A 23,145-nucleotide genomic window follows, 5' to 3' on the forward strand; every position below is an offset into this window, starting at 1 on the left:
ACTTAATTTAGACATTAGTGTGTCACAGGGAACATCTCTCATGGGGAAAGTCTTTCGTTTATCACCACTTAGCCAGGGAACTGTTCTATTTTTCATTTGCATGCAAAAGTTCATCCTGGTGAAAGTGAAAATTAACCCTTTGCTCCCCAGCCTGCACTTCCCTTCCTGGAAGTGCAGATGCATTGTGCAAGGAGCAGCACTCTTTGCACTCCCTTGTAGCATTCCAGAGCCAAATTTTGAGATGGAATATCATAATCATTGCACTGATTCCAGAAAATCCATCTCTGCTAGCCCCAGGGAAGCGCTGAGCATGGCACAGTGGTGTTTCCTCATTTGGCCTTGGCTATTCTCTTTGGTATCTCTGGTCAGGAGGGAGAATATGGGCTTTGGGGAGTTGGTGGAGCTATGAGCCCTGGGAAAGGCCCCTCTTCCCCCAGGAGAGGCAGAGCCTCATGGCAAGCAGTCACTTCACAGCAGAAGCCTTGGAAGCAACCCAAGGCTAATTAAAGCTGGCGTTCACGCTGGCATGCTGTGCCGTGGGTACCTGTGACAGATGGGGGCTGCTTGCCCTGACTGCAAGGTACTGCTACTGAAGAACATGGTACCAAAATGTCTTTCAGGGGCTGATGATTGATTCCTGTGGCTATGTGGGGTCTGTTTGGGGAGAGGTAAGGGTGTGCTGGGGCTACCTGCAGGCAGCTGCACCTACCCATCACTCACTGCCCCTGTCCTCTCCTTGTCTCACAGGTGAAGGAATGGCTGTGCTTGAACTGCCAGATGCAGCGGGCGCTGGGGATGGACATGACCACCGCTCCTCGCTCCAAGAGCCAGCAGCAGCTGCACTCCCCCTCACCGTCCCCCTCCCAGTCCCCAGCCAAGCACCCACAGCCCCCGGCTGCAGATAAGACCCCGCCAGCCCCCCGCCCCCAGCCACAGGAGCAACCCAAACCTCAGCCCGCAACGCCGCAGAGGGAACCGCACGGCCAAGGACAGCCAAAACCTCAGGAGGCCGCCAGGTCCTCCCCGCAGCATCAGGCCAGGGCCTCCCCGCAGCATCAGCAAGCCAAGCCTTCCCCCTCTGAGCAGAGAAAGACGCCGGGAGATGCGGGGGCAAAGCCTGCTGCCCCGGCCCCCGGGGCTGGAGCACCAGAGCAGCCCCAGGAGGGGCTCACAGGGAAGCTCTTTGGCTTCGGGGCATCCCTCCTGACCCAGGCCAGCACGCTCATGTCTGTCCAGCCAGAGGCCCCTGCTCCGAGCCAGCCGTCTCCTGGCAAAGTGCCTCCAAAAATTGTCTTCAGCGACGCCAGCAAAGAGGCTGGGCCCAAAGCCCCCGGGGCGCAGGGCCGGGCTGGTGCCGCGGCGGCGAAGCCGGGCAAGGCCGAGCAGGGTGTCAAGCCAAAGGAAGTGCCGAAAGCAAGGGTCTCGTGCCCCCTCTGCAAGGCTGAGATCAACGTGGGCTCCACTGAGCCCCCCAACTACAACACCTGCACCACCTGCCGGCAGCAGGTCTGCAACATGTGCGGCTTCAACCCCACGCCTCACCTCGTGGAGGTAAGGGGGTGGCGGGGTGGGTGTCTTCTGATCCAAGGAAGGGTGTGTCCTCTCTCCTTGCTTAAAATGGAGAGAAGATGGAGTGCTTGCTTTCAAAGGGACATAAAAACGCCTTTAAGGAACTGCTGAAGCTAATTTCCTCCTGGGGCAAGCTGCAGGGCTGGAGTCCATTGTCCTTCACCTCTTGGCAAAGACATGGGTTTCATGTGTGTACAATGATTTCATGCAAGGAACAGAACAAGGCATGACTGTTGTTAAGGGCACCCTAGCAGTGCTCACTGCTACCCAAGGGTGTCCAAGGGTGAGGTCAGGCAAGTGCGAGTCACCAACTTGTATCTTCCTCCTGTTGCTGTGGATGGAGGCCTTGAGCAGACTGGAGAGGAGGCTAATGAGGGATGTTCTGCAGCTCCTGCATTCTCAAATGGTGGGGCTGCAAGGAAGATGATACAGGGGAAGAAAGTGTCAGGGCCTCAGCAAGAGGAGCCTGGGTGCAGGACAATGGAATGGGCTGTGAATAAGGTGGATGTGGGGATGCCCAGTGTTGTATGGATGTAAATTGGATGGTGAATTCTGTAGCCTGCTGAGATGGAGTGCAAGGAGAGGAGAACAGTGGCTGAGATGGTCTGAAATCCACCCAGTCTTACCTGTTAGAGTTGAGAGTGTCTCTGAATTGTGATGCCCACACAGACCATCTTCCCAAGCACCAAAGAAGCACCTTAGCCAGTTCTAGCTACTGATGCCTAGAGAGTAGAGTGGTGTAACAGGTTCAGCTGGAGCATCCTCCTAGCCCTTCCACCTTGGCACCTAGGGAGGGACATCTTCCTTCACCTCCTCCTGGACAAGTGATTTGAGACCCTGACCAGAGGAGGCCCAGGCCTTGCTCCTGGAAGTGCTGCATATCACAGTTAAGACACAGAATTGATAACATCAGCACATGGAGAAGTTAATGGGAACTTGAAATGACCATAAGTAGGATTGCTAATCTTGGATGTGTTCCATGGCAGATAATTACATTTTATGTCCCTAGCTCCTCCCTGCAGTTTCAATTACACCCAGTAATTTTCTGTTCTTCCTGAAGCTGCTGCCGCTGCTCCACTCATGGTCACGTTGGCAGTGGAGGAGACGCCTTCCCAGAGTGTCTGTGGAGGTGTAAACCCCCCAAAGGGCCATTTCAGTGTACACAATGCTGTTTGCAATGCCAGTGCTCTGCTCCTGCTGCTGCTCCCCCACTGCCTCCACCCTGCCCCGGGGGCTTGAGTGAGGAAAGAGTCCTGGTGTTTGTTCTTTGGGTAGGGCTGAACCCGTGTTGGCTTCCCCCTGGGCAGCAGTGTGTTCCCAGGCTTCAGGAAGCTCATGGATTGGTGAAAAGGCTTTAACGCTCCCTGGCACCCGGCTGCTAATTAATTAATTAGAGAATTAATTTGGGGTTGGGTTGTAGCCAGTAACGGGGGTGATCTCTGCATGTACCAGGGAAAGGTGAGCTCTCTCAGCCCTTGTCTCCAGGGTCACTAGCTGACACCTGGGATCAAATTTCAGATTTTGAAGGCTGGACTCTGCCCAGGTTGCCAGAGCTCTTGAGCAAATGCCTTTGGACACCCTTGGGCAAACCCACCCTGGCATGTATGCTCCTTTTAGTGCTTCTTGCTGCAGCCCATCCCTGCAACATCTGTGAGCCTTCACACAGAGTGAAGACCCATAGCAAGATCCTACCCAGCCTGTCATGGGTTTTCTTTCCCTTTACACTGAACCTTTGTGCAGCTCTGCATGGTTGGGTTGGTTCATGGGATTTATTTTTGTAAGAGTTGAGGAAGAAGTGCAACACTTGGGCTGTAGATGTTTTTAACAAAAACTTTCTGAGGAAAGGAAAGCATTGCAAGGTCTGTTAATGTGGTTGGGCTTTAGGTTTGCTTGATCTTCTGGGAAAATTGCTCTGTGGTCTGATCTCTCTTTGCCTTCAGCTCACATGGGCTTGTCCCAAGCCCTGAGGTTCATGCAAATACCAGAACTCACTCTTTGAAGTAGTGAGGCTTGATCCATTAATTGCTTGATGAATTAGGACCTTGGCTATAAGCTGCCCTTGGAAGTTGTGTGAAAACTAATGAGGGATTTGATCCCAAGTCTGGTAAGTGCAGAGGAGCATGAACTGTGGTTGAGATTGGCAGCATCATCTGTACACACCCCTGGAGCCTGGGCAAGGCTTCACCCTGGGCCCAAAAAGCATCAGCCACAGGGAGGGAGAGGGCATGGCCCACAGTGGCCTGGTTTTTGGAAGAAGGATGGAGTTTTGTAGGAAAATAGTGCTAAAACCATGTGTTTCCTGCAAATAAATTTGTATTGCCACTTCCAGAAAGCGGGGAAGGCTGTTGCCCCTATTTGCAACCCCCTAAAACTCCTGATTTCCCTGGAAAAATGTGTTATTATAGCCATGGTATTTTCATTCCCATCCCACTCCTGATCTAAAGATGGAGTTGGAGGCTCTGTGTCCCTGCCGTCCCTTCCCACCCTGTGCAGCTGCCTGGGGAGGTATCCAAGGAGCTGCCTCCTCCCCAGCACTCTGTTCAGCCAAGTGCACTCAAACCTACCAAAAGAGGAGAAAATACTAAAAGTGCTGGTTTCTGTGAACTCATTGGCTGAGCTGCATAGGTGCTGAGCCACCCAAAGAAAGGGGTAACTTGTGCTTCCCTTATTGCTGTAAACTGATGCTTATGCAGGTGAAGGATGCTCCAAGAGTATCCCACCCATGAGAAGCTGGGTTGGGCCTCTGAGCCCAGAGTTTCCAGAAGATCTGCCAGCAAGGCTGGCTTTCCTATGGCTTTGGGTCTTGGTGGGCATGATCAGAAGGTGCTGGTGAGAACTGGAAGCCTAGGGCATGTGAAGAGTTTAGGGATAAGGGTGGCATTTTGGCAGTACATCCCAGGAGAAGTGTGTGGACTGTGGTGGCCCATGGCTCTGGAAGTTGTAGGTGACCAGCAGAGGAATCCCAAAAGCGTGCCTGACTTCCTCATGCTTGCCATAATACATGTTACCCAGCTCTAAATAAGTTGTTTATGTGAAATACCAGGAGTACAGGTGCCTGGAGCTTCCTCCCACCTCCTCACACCTCCTCCAGGAGCTGCATCCTGGGAGCAGTACTAGGAGCTGTTCTCAAGCCAGAGATGACACTTTGGGACTCTCCCAAATTCCCTACAGCCTCAGCCTGGTGCCATGCAGGAAGGGAAGAGATTTCTGTTGCAGGAAGACCAAGTGCTGGGTCATTTTGCTGGGGACATAGGAAATCTGTCCTGTTTATGGCAGAGTGTGCTGAGAGAACAAGTGATCTGGCAAGAGCTGGCTTGCAGCATGATTGGCCTTGTGCTGGCATGATGTTCTCCCAGTAACCCCAGTTGACCCCAATTGACTCCAGGGGTTTTGTATTAATGAACTATGCATGTTGTGTTACTAAATAAACATGGCAGGATGCCCCTTTGCCTAATTAACCAGCCTGAAACAGGAGCAGTGACAAGTTTCACTGCAGAGCACTGCTGATTCCCAGGTGCCAGGCTGTGACCTCCAGTGGGCACCTGACCCTCAGGAGGGTCCTCTTACTGATTTGTGGTTCTCACCATACCCCATCCAGATGCTAAAACTGCTTTTTTTTCCCCTTGGTTCCATTGTAAAAATAACCTTTTTTTTAATAGCACTTAGGTTGTCATAGGTGGTGCTGCTGTATTGCCCTGTCTGATCTCACCAGTTGATGCTCTTGTGCTCCTTATTACATGCATTATATGCATATATAATATAGTATGTGCCTATCACATGTTGGTGAGACACAGGAACAGCTTTCCCAGGGAAGCTGTGGACCTCCCATCCCTGGAAGTGCTCAAGGCCTGGTTGGATGGGGCTTTGAATAACCTGGTCCAGGTGTCCCTGCTCATGGTAGAGGGGTGTAATGAGATGAGCTTTAAGGTCCCTTCAAATCTGGGATTCTGTGATTATCCTGGATGTGGTATCACAGGATGCAGGAGCAGTGTTTGCTTGAGCCCTTCATGGGACATGTTCCCCTTCTGCTGCTCCCCTGGTACCTGCAGCCAGCTGCAAACCAGGATTTCTTGCAAGAGCTTGTGATCACTGTATCAAATTCTGTCTGGAAAGCCCCAGACCTCTTTTTTCATCACGATCCAAAAGCTCCTGCTGTATAAAATTGGTCCCTGAGCAGAAGAGCTCCCCAGGGCGGGCTGCTGCCCTGCTCAGGTCGGAGATGCTGATGCTGAGCAAGGGGCTGACCCGCCCTACTTGCAGAGGCAGCCGCGGCAGCTCCTGGAAAACAGACTCCAGGGGGATGGAAAAAGCTCCGTGGGATCAGCCTTTGTGCAGAACAGGGTGTCGCTGCCGGCAGCCGGGGGATGGGTTAGAGAAGGAGAGCCGAGGAAAGGGTTTGTGCCAAAATTATTTTGGTGTCGGCACATACGTTTCAGAGAAGAGCTAAAAGGAGAGCAGGGAGGAGCGTCCGGCTCCTGCCTCACCTGCCCTGGCTGCCGGGAGGAGCCTGAGTTCAACTCCCGACTGTGCCCTGCCTCCCTGCCCCCTTCCCAAGGGTCCCTGCTCTCGCTGGGAATGTAATTAGCTCCTAAGCAAAGAGGATTAGCGGGGTTAAGAGAGCCTCCAGCTCAGCACTGTCCTGGGGTGGAAATTCCAGCCCCGGTCTGGCGTCTGGGGCCATTCCCCCCTCCTTACAGGGCAGAAAAGCAGGATATGTGTGCCTGAAGAAGAACCTGCCCTCTGGAGCACAGGTGTCTGTGCTGGGCATCCAGCAGCTCTCCTTCTCAGAGAGCCCTGTGTCCTTCATGGCATGACCAGAAATGCTTCCCAAAGAGCTGCCTGCCTTCAGAGGGTGACAGGGAGGGTGGGTGACAAGCTGGGACGGGGCTTAAAGTTTTCAGGCATCATTTTTCCATAGGAATCCAGGTCCTGTTGGTGTCCTGTTGTTCCTGCCAGGCTCAAGGGGCAGCAGGGACATGTTGTGCAGCTCCTGATGGAGCAGGGAGCAGCTGTTGTCAGTCACCCTTTTGAGGCTGTTTTCCCTGAGTCGAGTGTCCTGCAGTGACAGCTTGGCAGTGTCCCTGGAGCTCAGATGGGCGCTAGGATGGCCCCGTCCCCTTTCCAGGGACAAGAGGAAGAGCAAAGTGCCACTCTTGAAAGGTGAGCAGGGGGTTGGACCCTGGAGATTTCTGCAGGAGAAAGAGGTAGCCAGAGATGCAGGGCACAGGGTGCAGCAATTGCTGGGTTTCTCTTAGATTTTTGTGCAGAAATCATGATTTTAAACAATACCCCAGCCCCGAGGGTATGAATATTTGGGTCAGTCACATAAACTTAAGTCAAACTGAGAGCTCTGCACAGCAGCTCTGCACGAGAAAGGAAGGCGGTGTCGCTGGCCTGAGCCCTCAAATCCTGTTAAAGGCTGGTAATTAACAGCTCGCTGTGACTCAGGAGTTTTCTGTGCTGCTGAACCTGCTGTAATTAAGCTGGTTCCTGCTGCTGGGCTGGGCAGCACTGGGCTCCCCAACAGCTCCTCCTGCAGACTCGGGGCTGGAGTGGGGCTGGGCTCATTGTAACCCTGCAGACAAGTCTGAATTAGGAGTGGGTTCCCACCTGATGGGTGATGAGGAGCATCATGCAGTCCATGTTTCTGTGCTGGACCTCACTGCTGGATTTTCTGCAGAGCCCCATTAGAAGTTAGCCCTGTGTCTGCTGCTGGCTCTTGTCTTCTGCTGGCTGTGTTTTTGGAACTTCTGGGACTGCTCCACACACTGGGGTTTGTCTTGCTGTGCCTGCTCTCAGCTTCTGGCCACTTTAAAGTTATATTAAGAACTGCTGTTCCTTTCTTTAATCAGTAAAAAAGCCCAGAGCTCCAGGTTCCTTTCTTGTTTTAGCTGCAATTATATTATTAAGGGACAAATGTCAGCTGTATGTGGACCCTGCTGATTGATACTTCTGAGGCAGCCACTGCCCACACTGCAGATTGTTTTCAATGCTTCATAAAACTGAACATTATTTTGAGAGGAGTGGCAGTGGCTGAGTGAAGTAGAGGATTTCTGCCTTTTAAATGAAGATATATTTGAAGTGAACCATACTTCCCCAGTGCCAGGCTGGTTTTCCAGAGCACATTTAATGTGCCCTAGGACTTGGAGCTGCTGCCTGCTGTATTGCTGTGCTCCTGGGCTAGCAAGCTGCTAGGGCCAGCATGCCAAGGTGTCTCCAGAGCTGTCTTGCTGGGAAGTGAGTGGATATGTCAGGATCAAAGCCTGAGTGCTCACTGTGGCTCAGGCAGTCAAAGGATTTGGGCTTACAACAGGCAGCCCTTTGGCTTTGGGGAGGTCAGGATTGCTTCTGGGCCAGCCCGTGGTGCTGGAGCTGAGGTGGCAGCAGGGCAGATGTGACACCTGAGTCTCCGCTGCAGATGTCCTTGTCAATAGTCTGTAAGAGCTCTTGGAGCCACCACCCCGCTGTGGGTTCTGCTTTAATTGGTGGTGAAATTTCATCCTTGTGGTATTGATTATGGTTTCCTAGAAAGTGACAAGGAAAAACTTGGGGAAATGCTTTTTGCCCATATAACATGAATAGGTCTTCACGGCAGTTGTTCTCCCCAGCTAAACTTTGACAACTTTTCCCAGCAAATGCTTATTTTGGTAGGCATTGCAGATCTGCTTCTCGGGGGTGATGGTATTCTGTCCATGAAACTTCCACAGACTCATCCTTCAGAGAGTCACTCAAACCATCCTTGGGCAGACAGACAGGGACAGTGACCTTGCAGCAGGGACATGGACTCAGCCATACAGGGCTGTCACTGCAAGGACACTGGATTGGATATTCTCACCACTTGGGTGCCATGAATATTAAAATTCACCAACATGGGAAGGGCCTGAGTAACTTTCCATCGCCTGACTGAGGTTTCACAGTTTGGAACAGCTCTGGGAAAGGCTGAGAGAAGATCAATAACTGCCCTAATGCACCCTGTTAGGGACTTTCTTGACCTTGAAAAGCTTTGAAAAGAGTCACTGTTGTGCACATGAAAGGCTGAAGGCAGTAAAAATAGGCAAAGTGGAAGCACAGAGAGGAAGCAGGACAAGCTAAAGCTGCCATAGTGTTTTATAGATATTAGAAAGGGTTTCATAAATATATGTACTGGAGAGCAAAAATACCCAGTTCATTCACAAAATCCAGGTCACCTGGTTCTAGCACAGGGTTTTCTGCCTTTGCTGCTCAAGTCAGAGCCAGCAGCCATTCTGGCGGGGCAGCCCTGGAGCTCTGTGCCTGGAGGAGCCTTGTGCCTCTCTGCTGCTTGGGGCAGTATCACTGCTGTCCCCTGCAGCACCAGCCCAGAGATGTCCTCCTAGCTCCCCAGGAGCTCACAGGGAGCTGCTGCAGACCTCAGTGGGCACCTCACTCACAGCTGGCATGGGGGGAAGGTGAGGGGCTTCCTGTGCCACCCTCCTAACGCTGTGCGAGCTGCAGCAAAGAGCAGGAGATGATGGAGGGAGACAGGGGAAGAGGAGGGCAATGGTACAGAGGAGGCATGGAGCTCTCAGGGGAATGGGGACAGCCTGGACACTCATTCCTGCTCCTGCTGTGCCTTGCATTGAACACTGAGTGTCTGAAGAAGCTCAGAATCAGTCCCCAGTGCAGGGGGAATAACCAACATCAATAACCAACATCAGGAGGTTATTGCCATCTCTACCCTGAGAGACAGAGTGCTTGGGTCAGAGGGGCTTGGACCGTGTTTGTGATGGTCAGCTTTATGAGATGGCTCCTTGGGATCTGGTGGGACATGGCAGCACTGACCCCTGAATCCAGGCTGCTTCATGGAGTGTGTGGGAGCTAGTGTGTGTCCTAGAGCTCTCCGTTGGCCACAGCAGGAGCTCCTGGTGGAGCTGGTGGTAGACACTGCACTTGCAAAGGCAAAAGGTGTGGGGAAGAGTTGGATTGGAGGGATCCTTTGGAGCAGCATGCTCTGGTTTAGGTGGTCCCACCATCCTCATCATTTGCTGCTGGTACCTGCTCAGGAACTCTCCTGAGCATCCCTGAGCAGGTACCAGCAGCAGATGATGAGGATGGTGGGACCACTTAAATCAGAGTCTTGGTCTAAAGCTGTGATAGTCAGGCAGAGAAACAGCTCTTTTAGTGGAGATGGTGAGAGGATTTGGCTGTTCAGCTCCAATTTCCACCCCTGTGAGCAGCCACAGCTTATCCTGATGGGCTCACAGACCATTATACAACCTGGATCTTTCTTCTTTCTATTTTTTTTAATAACATGCCATGTTAGTGCTTTATTTGGGAACATGTTGGGACACTTAATCGAGCGTTTAATTGGCTTTGTAACAGTGGATTTCTGAGTGGGCTGAGGAGGAGACAGCTTTAGGGCTGGGTTGCAGTGGAGATGCTCAATTTTCCAGCTGAGATGGGAGCATCTCAGACTGAGCTTGCTGGTGTTGATCCACTTACCAAAGCACCATCATTTTCCTGTTGAGCCCAGTGGCATTTTGCAGTTGTATCCTACAGACTTTAGGATCTGTAAAGGTCCCTGGAACAAAATGAGAGTGAGGAGAGGGGCTGCCAGTGGTGAAGCATGCTGGGGAAGAATCCAGTGGGAATGCTGATGGTGGGATGTGATTGTTGGGGATGGGTTTTGCTAGCTCAGGCCAGGCTCTTATGTTGATTCCTTTCTTGCCACATCCAAACTGTGCTGGTAAAGTCCTTGGGCAGGACAAGCCCACATGGGCAGCTGGGGCACTGGAAGGACATTGGTGCTGTGCTGCTGATAAAAGTCCAAGCCTTTATCAGAGTGTGTGCTATTGAAGGCTGTGTCCTTGTGTAAGGATCAGCAGGACCTGAAAGACAGTTTGTGGTACCCACAACCCAGCCAACGCAGGGGCTCACCCTGGTTTAACAGTGTTCCACATGTCGTGCAGTTCAGGATTCAGCCCTGCTGTGTGCTGGGATGCTCTGTTTCCCCACATGTGCTGGGGTGAGCCATGCAAGGTGAGAATAAGATCCCATCTCCCAGGGAGTACAGTACTGGCTGTTTGAGAAAACACTGCTGGGCAAGGGAAGAAATGACATTTACTCTATGGAAAGAAATGGCATTATTGGTGTGGTTAAAAATTACTGCTCAGGAGGTGGCCAGCTGGGTGTTCCTGTTCTTCCTCCATTAAATCATAGGATCACTGAATGGTTTGGGTGGGAAGGGATCTTAAAGCCCATCTGGTTCCAATCCCTCTGCCATGGACAGGGGTGATCAGGTTGCTGGTGGGGGACGCAAGCTTGTCCCATCAGGTGGCACTGCCAGGAGATGTGGGATGGGAGCTGGGCACTCACCATCATCCCTCTCCTCAGGTTTCCCTGCTTTGCAGTGTAAACTCTGCTCTCCTGTGAAACAAAGCCTTCCTCTGTGGTGGAGAGGGAGGCTTTGTATAATTAATGCTGCTGTGGGAGTCGGGGTGCTGCAGTGCTGCAGTGCCCAGGACTCAGCTGGGCTCCAGTGCAGCATTCCCTGCATGCAGCCATCCTCTGCTGGGCAGCACTGAGGAGCAAGCACTGTGAGCCAGGGCTCTTCAGCCTCTAATTTAAGCACAAAACCTCACAGCATGTGGAAAGGCAGAAAGCTGAATGGAGCAGGGAGGTGCACTAAGGAGCTGCTCCTTCCTCCTCCCCCTGGCCTGGTTACTGGGCTGATGAGCTGGGGAAGGTGGATGGCGCCAGCCTGAAGCAAAAATAAACACCAAAGTGAAATAGAAAATGAAAGCAGGCTCATTCTTTGAAGCATACTGGGACTCTGAGCCTGGGAAGGTCTCTGAATGGATATTTTGAGCAACGTTTCATTCTTACATTACCCAGTAATGTGTAGTGGTTCTCAGTCTCAGTTGTGGAGCTGTTAGTGTGGCCTGTGGCCACCTCACAGCCATCTTTCCAATGATTTTTCTGCCACAGGGGTCAGGGACTGAGTGGAAACACATGATTGAATGCCTTTTTGGTTGACATTTGCTATGGAAGTTGAGAGGAAGATGTTTCACAAGGATAGTTTGTCCTCTGGAGGTGTGACACTTTTAGAAGGGGGTCTCCATGTGGCACCCCAGGGCAGGTGCTGGGTAGCAAAGTGCTAGAAATAGGTTTGTTTATTTATTTATACTAATTTTCTATTCTCCCAGAGGAAATTCTTGCATGGCTTCTGGGGACCCACATCCTGGCATGAGGAGGAGTTGGGTACCAAACCTTAACAGGCACTTTGACCCCCTCCAGGGAGTTCATCTGCCTCTTAACTCCTTAAAAGCCTTGCCACAGGACCTTGTGAATCCTGGCTTCCTCCATCTGCATTTTCTCCACAGAGCAGAAGAGGGAATGACATGTCCCTCCATTTTCCACTCCCTGTTCATTCCTGGCCCTCAGTCAACCCGTTCAGCACAGATCATCATCCCTGCTCCTGTCATTTCATCTGAAACAGCTTCCTTTTCCTATGTGTCCCTGGCTTTTTGTGCCTAAGAGCGGCTGCTCCTCTGGGCAGACAGAAGCCATGCTGCATCCTTGGTGGTGAGACAGGATTTCTTAAAAACCCCAATGCTTCCATAGCCTCTTTCTTCACATAAGGCTGTAAAGTAGCTCCTTTCCAACCCCTGGGAGCGTAGGAGGGATGAGCCAGGAGGTGCCATTATTAACAGAAGTGATTGCAATTGTAAGCCAGGGCATTAACAAAGATGCTTATGCTTGATCCAGCAGTGATTGCACTCCTTTCCTTCTTCAATTTTTATCCCTTTCCTGCTCCTGTGAACAAGTGGAAAGGTGTTTCCAGAGCTTGGGCTTCCCCTTTTCCTTCCCTTGTGTGTTCACCCTGCAATATTTACAAAGCATAGGCAATATTTAGAAGCCTCCAGGGGATAAAATGCTCCATCAAATGTGTGATCATTCTGAGAAGATGGGGAGTTATTAGGAAATGTCCCTTGAGGAACTGACAAAGCTCAGGAGAGTGCCAGAGGCTGGGCCAGCCGGGGCTCCAGTGTCTCCAGGGGCTTGCCTGCTCCCTAAGGACATTGATTGCTCCAGTGCAAACTGAATTTCTCTGCTGTGGGGATGGTGAGGCCCTGGCACAGATTGTCCAGAGAAGCTCTGCATGCCCTGTCCCTGGAAGTGTGGATGGGGCATGGAGTGACCTGTCTAGTGGCAGGTGTCCCTGCCCATGGCTGAGGGTTGGAACTAGATGATCTTGAATGTCTCTTCCCACCCAAATTGTTCTAGGATTTCATGATCTCCCAGAGGGAATGCCAGCATCTGCTTGGGACTGATTATCTCCAGCATTGGGGGTGATGATACAGGGTTCCACCTGCAAGTGGCTGCTCTGCCACCCAATTAATTTTAATGTGAAATTCCCCAAATTTTAAAGGCAATCCTGGCCAGGAATAAGAAAATTTATAAGAAATTTACACAAAATTTAAAGCAGGAGCATAGCCACACCCTCAGGAAACTGAGTAGGAACTCATGTGCCTGCCCTCTGGCAAAAGGACATCCAAAATTATTTATTCCTTTGCATTTTGCCAAGAGTTTCTAAATATGTTGCTTCAAATGGCACCTAGAGAAGTGAGATCTTCTAGGCAGTACACAAAATGAGCTGTTATAAGTAAGCAGCTCATTAACAGGAATGCTGGCACCTTCTCTTTGAAAAAAACATTCTGCTTGGATTTAGCACTGGTTGTTAAATTGTTGTTTGCAGACTGAATGGTGGTTGGTTTATAGTCCTGATCCAGTCACAGCCAAGCACAGGTGCACTGAGAGCAGTGGGGAGCTGGAATTCCCAGCAAGGACAATGCCAGGAATCCAGGAATTAAATGTGCCCCCAGCCTGAAAACAGCAGCTCGAGAAGTTCAGCCAGGGGACCCTCCTGCTCCAACAGAAGGAAATATCGAACTTTTTCTTTAAAATTGCTTCAATTCCTTGTGTGGCAGAATAGAATTTGCTGGGGTGGGGTGGGCAGAGGTGTAGCCCTCTGCTGGACTTGCTGCCCAGCTGAAATGCATTTCCCTTCTGAGGCTGTTCCTAGAGCTGATTTTAAAGCTCTTTAGGAGCTCCTGGAAGCAATTCCCCAACAAAGCAAATCGTTTCAGCTAATTAAGAATCTGATGAGAAAGCCCCAGGTAATACTTTGCAACTTAAACAACTTTCTGGAGTGTTTGGAAGAGAAACAATTGGAAAGGTGCAGCTGCTGTGGTTACATTTTGTGTGTTGGATGGCAGAGTGGAGGCACAGGGACCTGGGGCACAGGGCTGTGGTTGCTGCTGTGCTCTATGCTGCTGGTCACAGGGGATGTGATGGTGAAGGGGACAGGAGGAGGCTGGGATGTCACAGCTCTTGTCCCATGTGGATGGTGTCTCTGGGCATCCTGGCAGCCGCGCTGTGGGGCACAGAGGGGCTGTGCTGGCAGTGGCACAGGGCAGGAGTGAATAAACCATCCTCCCCAGCACACCCTGCAGGCCAGGCTCAGTGCTGGGCTGCTCCCTGTGTGCTGCTGCCATGGTCCCAGCTCTGCAGAGGCTCAGAGAGGTGCAGAACCCAGGGTGCTCTGCAGAGACTCCCCTGTGTTTCAGGCAGGGAAGATCCACCCCTGGGAGCTGTTCAGGCTCAGCCATGCAAAATTCCATGGTGATACGGGGGAAGGGAACAGTCCCTGCTTCCCCCAGCCCCGTGGGCAGGAGCCAGTGGAGCCCAAGCACCCTCTCACCGGGGCTGGAAGGCTCTGCAAGGGCTCTGCCTCCTCTGCTGAGGATTATTTCAGTTCTGTTTCTGCCTCACTGAGACCGTGCTGAGCCAGCGCCAGCTGTCCCTGTCTGTGCCAAGCAGTATTTGGGAACCAGGGCAGGCTTTTCCCTGTCTCTGCTCTCCATGGCTATAGGTCCCCCACCAGCGAACCTTTGAGCTGCCTCAAAGCTCATTCTGGCTACCGCCATCCAAATGCACCAGACCCCCTCAGCAGAGCATGAGGTTTTATTTCCAAAGCGTTCTCTTCACTGCTGCTTTGCCTCCTCATCTTCCCACTGCCATCTGCTCTGCCTGCTAAAATAAGGCAGCGTGCTGCGGGTGAGCGGTGCCGTGCTCAGGAGCCTCTGCTCTGCCCAGGCTGCTCGGCACAGGGACCCTCTGCTGGCCGTGCCGGGGAGCTGGGAGGGAAAGGGGAGGGTTTATCTGCCCCTCTCCCCGCCCCAGCTTCGGGTTTATCTCTCCGAGTTGATGGAAAGAGTGGTACCCACTCAGGGTGATGCCTTGCAAGGGATTTGGCTTCTCATCTCCCACCTGGGGCAGATGGTGACTTGCTGAGACAGGATGCCCGAATTTTAGATAGTTTAAGTGAAATAAACACTACATTAGGAGACCTTTAGTATCTGGAGAACAGCCCAAGTCCTTCATGCTGCTCTCATCCCTTGATGCCCTCTCCTGTGATTTCCTTGTGAAGGAGTTAATGTAAAGGAACAGATATAGGACCACCTCCACCACCCTTTTCCCTGGAATGATGAAAAACCTCAAAGGCAGATTTTCTGGGGGCCTCTTTTCACCAAAAATGTGAATTCCTGCGCCCAGGACAGAGTGGGAATCACTCTGTGTCCTAACACATGGCAGAGAACAATCCTCTGTCTGCTTTTGTGTTTTTCACAACACAAAACCCAGAAGAAAGGTGAGGTGGGGAGAAGATGTTTTGCACAGTTAGCCCAGAGACCTCATTGCCATGGGATACTGGAAGAGAAAGTACAGCAAAACACTGGAACACAAAGGGAGAGTTTGGGGGAATTGGAGACACCTTTGGGAGCGATAATAGGGATTTCTTCATTTCAGAGATCTGGTTTGGGATTTTCAGATGGGATCACTGAATGCTTGGTTTTGTCCCATGCCACAGCTAGCGGCCTTTGGCCATTATTTGTGTCATGGCTGGGAGATAAGTAGCAGTCTCTGAGCTCTGACATGAAGGGTTGTTTTAGGGCACTTTTTTTTGGGTTAGGATGTTTTAATTGTTCAGAGCTCAAAAAGCACCTGGTTCCCAAGCCTGTGGAAGCAGTAAGCATTGATTTCAGAGGGGTTTGGTTGACTCAGAGACAAAATATTCTCAAAGCAAAAGAAAAGCAATCCTACAGGTATTTGGTTTGGGAATAACCCCACAAAGTGAGGGTGGCCATGAGGCCAGGCTGGTGGGGTGGGTTTGCCCATGGTTCTGCAGGTGTGGGCTCTGTCCCAGCCAGGGCAGGGTCCAGGCTGAGGGGCTGATCCCGGGATGGGCAGGGCTGAGCCCAGCCCGGGTGAGGGAGCTGCAGCAGCACATCCCACTGCTGCTGGGAACAAACACCCGCGCTGGCTCTGCGAGGGAGCTGTGAAATTCCCCTCTTTACATAATTCCCTGCTTTACTCAGAGCTGTTAAGTATGACCAACAGTCATCTGTTTGCCTAGAGCAAATAGGACATGAGGAGAAGAGGAGCAAACCAGAGCTAGGCAGAAGTATTTTTAACAAATCCGGGTTTTTCTTCAGGCTGGAAGTCAGGGGAGTGTTGCCAGCCTTTGGAGGAGCAGGTTTCTGCAGTGGCCCTGAACTACTCTTAAAGTGGAGCTTCTTAAATTACTTAAAGGGTTTAAGTGAGGTGGTTCCTCTTGTGCCTTCAGGAGCCACAAAGTCCCACAGGCATCTGTCTGTCTGCAGAAAGGGCAGCTGGGGAGGAAAATGCCTTCAGAGTTCATATTAAATTGAGTAAATATGTGATTCATATGGTTTTCTAAAATTTTTTTTAAGCAACCATTTTATGTGAACTTCACCATTTCATTTTGCCTTCTTAGCTTCATTCTTGCTGCATTTGCACTTGAGATGGAAAATTGCAGCTCTTCCACTCCAGCAGCTGTAGCAGTTCCTACTCCTGGCTACAGAGAGACTGGGCACTGCTGGTGGGAGCATCCATCCAGGTCAGGGTATCAAATCACCCTGTGCCAGCTAGGGGGATATCAGCTATTCCTAACAGAGGTTGAAGTTAAAATAAGGTGGTTTTCAAAAGAATCTTAAGTTTAAAATAAGTTCCAAAGCTGATGAAAATTGAATTGGCCCCACCATGACACATTGTCCTTCTGTAGGCAGCTCATGATTCCTGACACCATCAGGGTGCCCAAAATGTGGAAGGAGTCAGGAAAAACTGAAGGTGAGGACAGGGAATGGTTCTGGGGAGGATGGGTGGAGCTGTACCCCAGGCAGGTGGGAAATGCTGGCCCTGCCACTCCAGCTCTGCCATGGGCAACAGGTGAGGGGGTGGGACAGGGTGTGCAAGGCATGAGTGTGGAAAGATGCTGCTGTGTATAATTTGGGAAGTAAAATGGCTCATCCATCTCCATTGTAACAACTCATGTTTCTAGAACGTTTCCCAGCCTTTTAGTGTAATAGTTTATTGACCTGCACAGCAGCGTGAAAGATTATGGGAGTTAATTTTTCAAGCTTATCACTTGATTTATTCCATAAAGGTAGTTCATTTAATTAAAATATTTCTGCTGCTGGAATTAGGACTCACAGCCCTGAAGCCTGGAGCAGGGTGCATGGGCTTTTTTGAAGCAGCAGTTTTTTAATGTGGTCAAGCAGCACTGCCCACAGAAACCAAAGCATCCAGTTCTCTAGACACAGATGCAGTCAGGGCAAAATCATGGTTGCAGCTATCTCCTCCAGTGCAGGAGTGCAGGTATCCACTCCCCAGGGGAAAGGGGGTTTGGTGGCTCTTAGCAGCCCTGAGTACCCTCAGCCACCTCCCATGGGGGCTTTGGTCTCTGCCAGCATAGGGTTGTTTCTTGGGATGATATTAAAAAATATAGCTACATTTAAAGCTTGGAAAGTGCAGGTACTGCAGGATATTGGTTTGTGATTTCCTCAGCTCCCAAGCCATACCACTGATGGCTCCCCAGCCTGCTTTGAAGTGATCCCTTGTGATCATGAAAGAGGTTCAGAGCCAGTTTGCTGCTGCTGGACTGCTTTGGGGTGAGGGGACAGGCGAAGCAGCTCCTAGCGAGAGGAAGCTGAAGCTTCCCGAAGTGCTGATTTTCTTCTGGTTTGGAAATGAGTGTCTGATAGACACTTGGGGCTCTCTGCAATTTAAAACAGAGCAATCAGACAGCTTGAATCTGCTTTTATCAGATGCAGCAAATTGCTAGTTGTATGGCTGGATATTTTAGTCAACACTAGTGCCTATGAAAAAAGAAGGTTTTGGTTAAATAATACTCCTCTGATAAACTTAGCTTTTCTTGGATTTTCTTCCATTCAGTTGGAAAACCACATAGAATATTGTATTTGTTTTCTGCAGAGTTGGCCAGGTTTCCCTTAGCAGGCATTATTTTTGCTGCAGACTTGAAATCTTCTGCATGCAGGTTCAAATGGCTTCTGAAGAGTCACAGTTCCTGTGTCAACGTGTGTGACATAGCCGTGAGGAACACCTTGCACATACACCATGGGAGTGGGGCCCGTGGTGGCTGGATATGGGCTCTGCTGGACCTGCTTGACATCTCCTGGGCATTATTGTGGGATTATTATCATGCAGCTGGTGTTCAGAGACACTCTGCTGCTGCTAACCTTGGCTGAGAAATACATCCTGATAATGGGCACTGTTAAAGATAAGGCTGCTTGGCAGGCTGATAAATCTCGTTAAGGAGTACCCGATCACAGAGTAAATTACAATGCATGCCCAGATCGATTCAGACAAAAATGAACAATATATTACTTTGTTATCACTTGGGGAAAGCAGACTCCTGGCTCAGTGCTCGTGGGTTTGGCTGCTGGAGGGCAGCTGTGCTGGGTGGCACTGGAGCTTGCTGAGGAGATGCAGCTTCTCAGTGGGTGCAGCCCTGGCAGTGCAGAGCAGGAACCCAGCAGCCCTCAGGGAGGCTGTGCTGGGAACAGCTGGTCTGAGTGTGGGTGAGAAGGGACAGAGAATGGTGGAGAACAAGAGCTGTGTTCCTCTCTTCTCCATGGTTAGATGATGGTTCTTCCAGTCTGGTCTGCAATGACTGTGAATGATCCAGACAGCTCCATAAATGTCACGTTGGAGCAAAATGGGAAAATTAGAGCTTGCTGTCCTTGGGACAGCCATAGCTAATCTGTGAAAAGCAGACCAAACCCTCTACTGCTTTAATACTGTTGCCTGGATTTTATTGTGAACAGAAAATCTTCTTAATACTTCATCCATTTGGATCCAGTCTCTTGGAACTGAGCTGGTAGTTAATTTAGTTCTTTCTCTGAGATGAAACAGAGAGGAATAGTAAGGCTCAGTGAAAAGGAAAATGAAAACTGCTTTCAGCATCAGATTTGCTCTCTTGTTCCTGCTATTTTTCTTTTTCTTAAATACTCAGCACATGCTCATGTGTCACCTCCCATCATTGCACCTCCAGCTGTCCAGCCTGGACATGACTTTTCTCCCACTTCTCTGGAAAGATGCTCCATCTTGAGTCCATCCCAGGCCAGGGGCAGTTTTATCTCCACCAAGTCATTGCAGAAGGAAACATCAGGTAATGGTCAAGGTAGCAGAAGATGTGTGGTGATAACCAATGGCCAAGAAAAACAAGAGCACATCCAGACTGGAAATACCAGCAGAGATAAATGAGTGTCAAAGCTGCTACGCAGTGGTGGCAACTGTGGGAAATCAAGGGTGAAATGTGAAATTTGGACCCAAGTGCTGAGGGGTGACAAGGTGCAGATGGGAGTGGCTGATAGTAACAGAGAGAATGGCTCCTCCTAACCATCTCCAGGGAAACCCATGTTAAACTCAAGTTTATCTCCACCACCATTGCCCTGCTGGGAGCTGGCACCTCTGCTTCCCATTCCCAAAGGCAGCTGACTCCTTTCTGGATGTGTGTGCTAGTGCAGGAGCATGACAGTGACCCTGCTGCTCAGCAGGCCCTTCCCAGGGCAGGATGCTCTGGGATGGATGCTCACCCACAGCCCTGGCAATCTGTCCCATGGCTTTAGACAAGCCAAAAGCATCAAAGTGCTCTCCTCAATATCTTACTGATTATTTTTAATTTTTTTTTTTAAATCTAATGAACTGGAAGGAAATATGTTGAGTGGGGAGGGATGTCTATATATATATTCTGCAAAAGCACCGGTTTCCAAATTTTGGACAGCTGTGTACCCTTTTTTAGCAGCCCCTTCACACAGCCCACACAGCACCCAGGCTCTCGCCTTCAGTTCGTTTGGAAATACACTTCCTTGATTGCAAAATAGTTTAAATCCTTTGACTTAGAAACATTCTTGTCGTTCAAAATGGATTTTTTTTCTTTCTTTTTTTTTTCAAGCTCCAAAAATACAGAAGGTGCTTCCTGCCACAGCAGCTGCCCTAATTTTGGAGGGGATGGAAGATGGGCAGGGATGAGCAGGGGGGAGCCTGGCTCATGGCTATGGTCACACAGGGATGCAGGGGATCAGAAGCTTCCAGGGTGGGAGCTGCTGGCTATGGGGGCTTCAGCTGGATGCCAGAGCTGGGGTTTATTCTGGGGTCCCAGCCAGATGTCCCAAATGGGATGTCCAGCTGGCCCCTTGGCATTTGGGTCAGTCAAGGTGAGCTGCTTTCCCAGTTCTGGGGAATAATATTTTTGGGGTCTAACAGGGAAATAATATCAAAAAGTAATCTGAGCTTGACTAACATTATAGTTCCGGACAACATGGAAAAGTTGGTGGCATTTTCCTCAGCTTCTGTCAAGCCAGATTTGGGAAGGACCCATGCTGGGAGCCCTGGGACAGCCCAGGGGACAGCAGAGCAGGATACCTGTCCACAGGTCAGCACTCCAAGAAGTCCATGCACTTACTGCAGCAGGCAGCCGTGCAGGGGAAGGGTCTGGAGCACAACTGAGGAGCAACTGAGGGAGCTGGGGGGGCTCAGCCTGGAGAAAAGGAGGCTCAGGGGAAAACTTCAACACTCTCTAACCACCTGAAAGGACACTGAGCCAGGAGAGGGTTGGTCTCTTTTCCCAAGTAACAAGTGCTAGGATAATGGAAACATCCTCAAGTTGTGCTAGGGGAGGTTTAGATTAGATATTAGGAAAAATGTCTTTGCAGAAAGTTTGTCAGGCACTGAAACAGGTTCTCAGGGAAATGGTAGAATCACCAGCCTTGGAGGGATTTAGAAGACATGCAGATGTGGCACTTGGGACGTGGGTTAGTGGTGGCCTTGGCTGGGATAACAGTTTGAATCGATCTTAGAGCTCTTTTCCAACCTAAACAATCCCATAATTCTACGATTCTGCCTACACTTCTGCCCAGGAGGGATGCCCTGAGCCAAGGTCATGGCCAGTGTGGTTTGCAGGTGGTTGGGGTGGCCGGGGTGTGACAGCCCCGTGTGCAGCTCCCGGGGCCGCAGAGCCGTGCGGCGCTGTCCCCTCTGCTCACCGGCCGGGCCGCGGCTGCTGCAGCGCACTAAGCTGCACTTGGCAAGAGCACAGCTGTTCCTCGAAGGCAGGCAGAGGGTAGCATTGCTATTACTCATCAGTCAGAGACTTTCAGCTGCAATAATCCTGCGCTGGCTGTGTGCAGGATCGAGCTGCAGGGTGGGAGGCCCCATGGGAGCTGGTTTGCTGACCCCCAGTCTGTGCTGTGCAGGGCTGGTTCATCCCTACTGCAGGGTGCATAATCCTTGGGATGAGACATGGCAAGGGGAAGGGACAGACAAGGAACAGGACAGTGATGGCCACTTTGGCACCTGGCTGTTGCCTGGCTGCCCATCTCTGCTTGCCTTCCCCTTTCCATGGCACCAGTAAAGGGGATGGGCTGTGGAGCTGACACCCTGCTACTGCTCCAGGTCTCCTCTGGGTAGATTTGGGCAGGGAGCGCTGGTGCAATACACACCATCTTCCCTGCAGCTGTCACAGGGCTCGGAGATGCCTCTGCTCATGTCCTCTCCCAGCATGCTGACAGCAGCTCCAGTGCTCAGCCATTGTGTGCAGCTTCTTCCATCCTCTCCTTCTGTGTCTGTTTTCCACCTGAGAGAGGTCCCAGCACAGAGAAGGGATGAAGTGGAGCAGATGGGAGGCAGAAAACAGGCCCTGTGAGGCAGAGCTCATCCCGGAGAGCTCATTACCCTGTGCTGCTTTTAATCACATTATTGCAGTGTGAAGGCCATCAATACATCACACACATTTAAAATAGAGCTGGGGAGGGACCATCAGCTCCATCAGCCTGAGACAGGCCACAGGAACAGATAAGAATAGTCTGTTGCTGGAAAACACATCACTGGGTGGCTTAGTCAAATGCTATAAATAGCAAGGGATTGAAATAACTGTGGTGGCTTTCAGGGGAGCTGATCTGCAAGCCTGGGGTTGTGCTAGAACTTGCCCAGTTGATGGTAATGAAGTCAATTAGTGTGGAGCACTTGGCAGCTGAGGAGACTCAGCTGCCTGAGGTGTGTGCAGTCCCCTCTCTGCCTCTCCCTGCAGATGGAGCTGGAGCTGTGGCATTAGGTGGGAGTGGTGAGGGGAAGGATGCCTGGGGAACTCCACTGCTCCCCCAGCCTGGCAGGCATCAGTGTGTGCCCACTGGGCTCCAGAGACACGACCTGCTCTGCTCACCACTGCTGGGGAGCTCCCTTTAGTGCTTTTTTGTTTACAGATTATATCTATCTATCTATCTATCTATCTATCTATCTATCTATCTATCTATCTATCTATCTATCTTTGCATCTACACACATGCTAAGCTTCAGAAGCGGCATTGCATTAGCATGTGTGCATTAGCAAACATGCAGACAGTTCTGCATCTAGCTTGAGTGGGGTTTTGAGGTAGTTTTAGAGCAAAAAAAGGCACAATCAAGGTAGTACCCTGCACTTTCTGCCCTGTCTGCGCTGGAGGTGGCTGTCAGTGGTGGTGTGGGACACACAACCCCACACTCTCCCCAGGGATGCCCCTTTGTGCTTGCTGGCCCCAGTTTCCCTTGGTCTCAGTGCCTTCCTGGTACTGGGGCACCTGAATTGCCTCTGGTGTGTTCCCACCCCAGATGCAGATCTCACAAGCACCTCCTCTGTGTGCTCCATCTCTCCTCCTGATCTCTGGTGCTTCCATCGTCACAGCGCATGCTTTGTTTCCTTGCCCTCATTTCAAATCCCATCACTGCCTCAGCCTCCTAGGAGAGATAAGGGCTGGGGTGGAGGGAAAACCAGGCCTGTGGTTGTCTGCTGATGGCACATGATTGTTCAGAGCACCCTTTGTGAACATCCCCATGTCAGATTTTGTTGTACATCATCCCCTCTGTAATCCAGAATCCCAGAGAAGAGCCTTTGGCACTGGTCAGCACACCCCCTTCCCCCCACTGTGTCCCAAAACTGTGGCAGCTCAGTCAAAGGTGCTTGGAGAGGTGTGGGGAGGGGATTTGGGGAGGCTCTGGAGAGTTCAGCTGGGAGAATGGGCAGAATCCAAGGGGGAGTGAGCATCAGCCAGTGTTCAGGCATTGGCATCTGAAATGTGTGAGCACCAGGGTTGCCTGGGGAGGCTGCTGGCTGAGAGAGGGAAGGGCACAGGAGCACCTAGAAGGTGGAGAACCTGCCAGGCAGAGCCCTGGCATTGCCATTGCGTGAGGTGGGTCTGAAACA

At 51.0% G+C, this 23,145-nt stretch overlaps 1 protein-coding gene across 1 annotated transcript in view; it reads left to right on the forward strand.

Moving 5' to 3' along the window:
* The window catches only part of BSN (bassoon presynaptic cytomatrix protein), an 87,451-nt gene that overhangs the window by 44,015 nt on the left and 20,291 nt on the right, over window positions 1-23,145 (forward strand). Inside the window, exon 3 of the mRNA XM_059480426.1 lies at window positions 748-1,551. Within this exon, the coding sequence (XP_059336409.1) occupies window positions 748-1,551 (804 nt within the window). The remainder of the gene's footprint in view (window positions 1-747; window positions 1,552-23,145) is intronic.

The sequence above is a fragment of the Ammospiza nelsoni genome, chromosome 11, assembly GCF_027579445.1.
Source record: "Ammospiza nelsoni isolate bAmmNel1 chromosome 11, bAmmNel1.pri, whole genome shotgun sequence".
NCBI classification, from domain to species: domain Eukaryota; kingdom Metazoa; phylum Chordata; class Aves; order Passeriformes; family Passerellidae; genus Ammospiza; species Ammospiza nelsoni.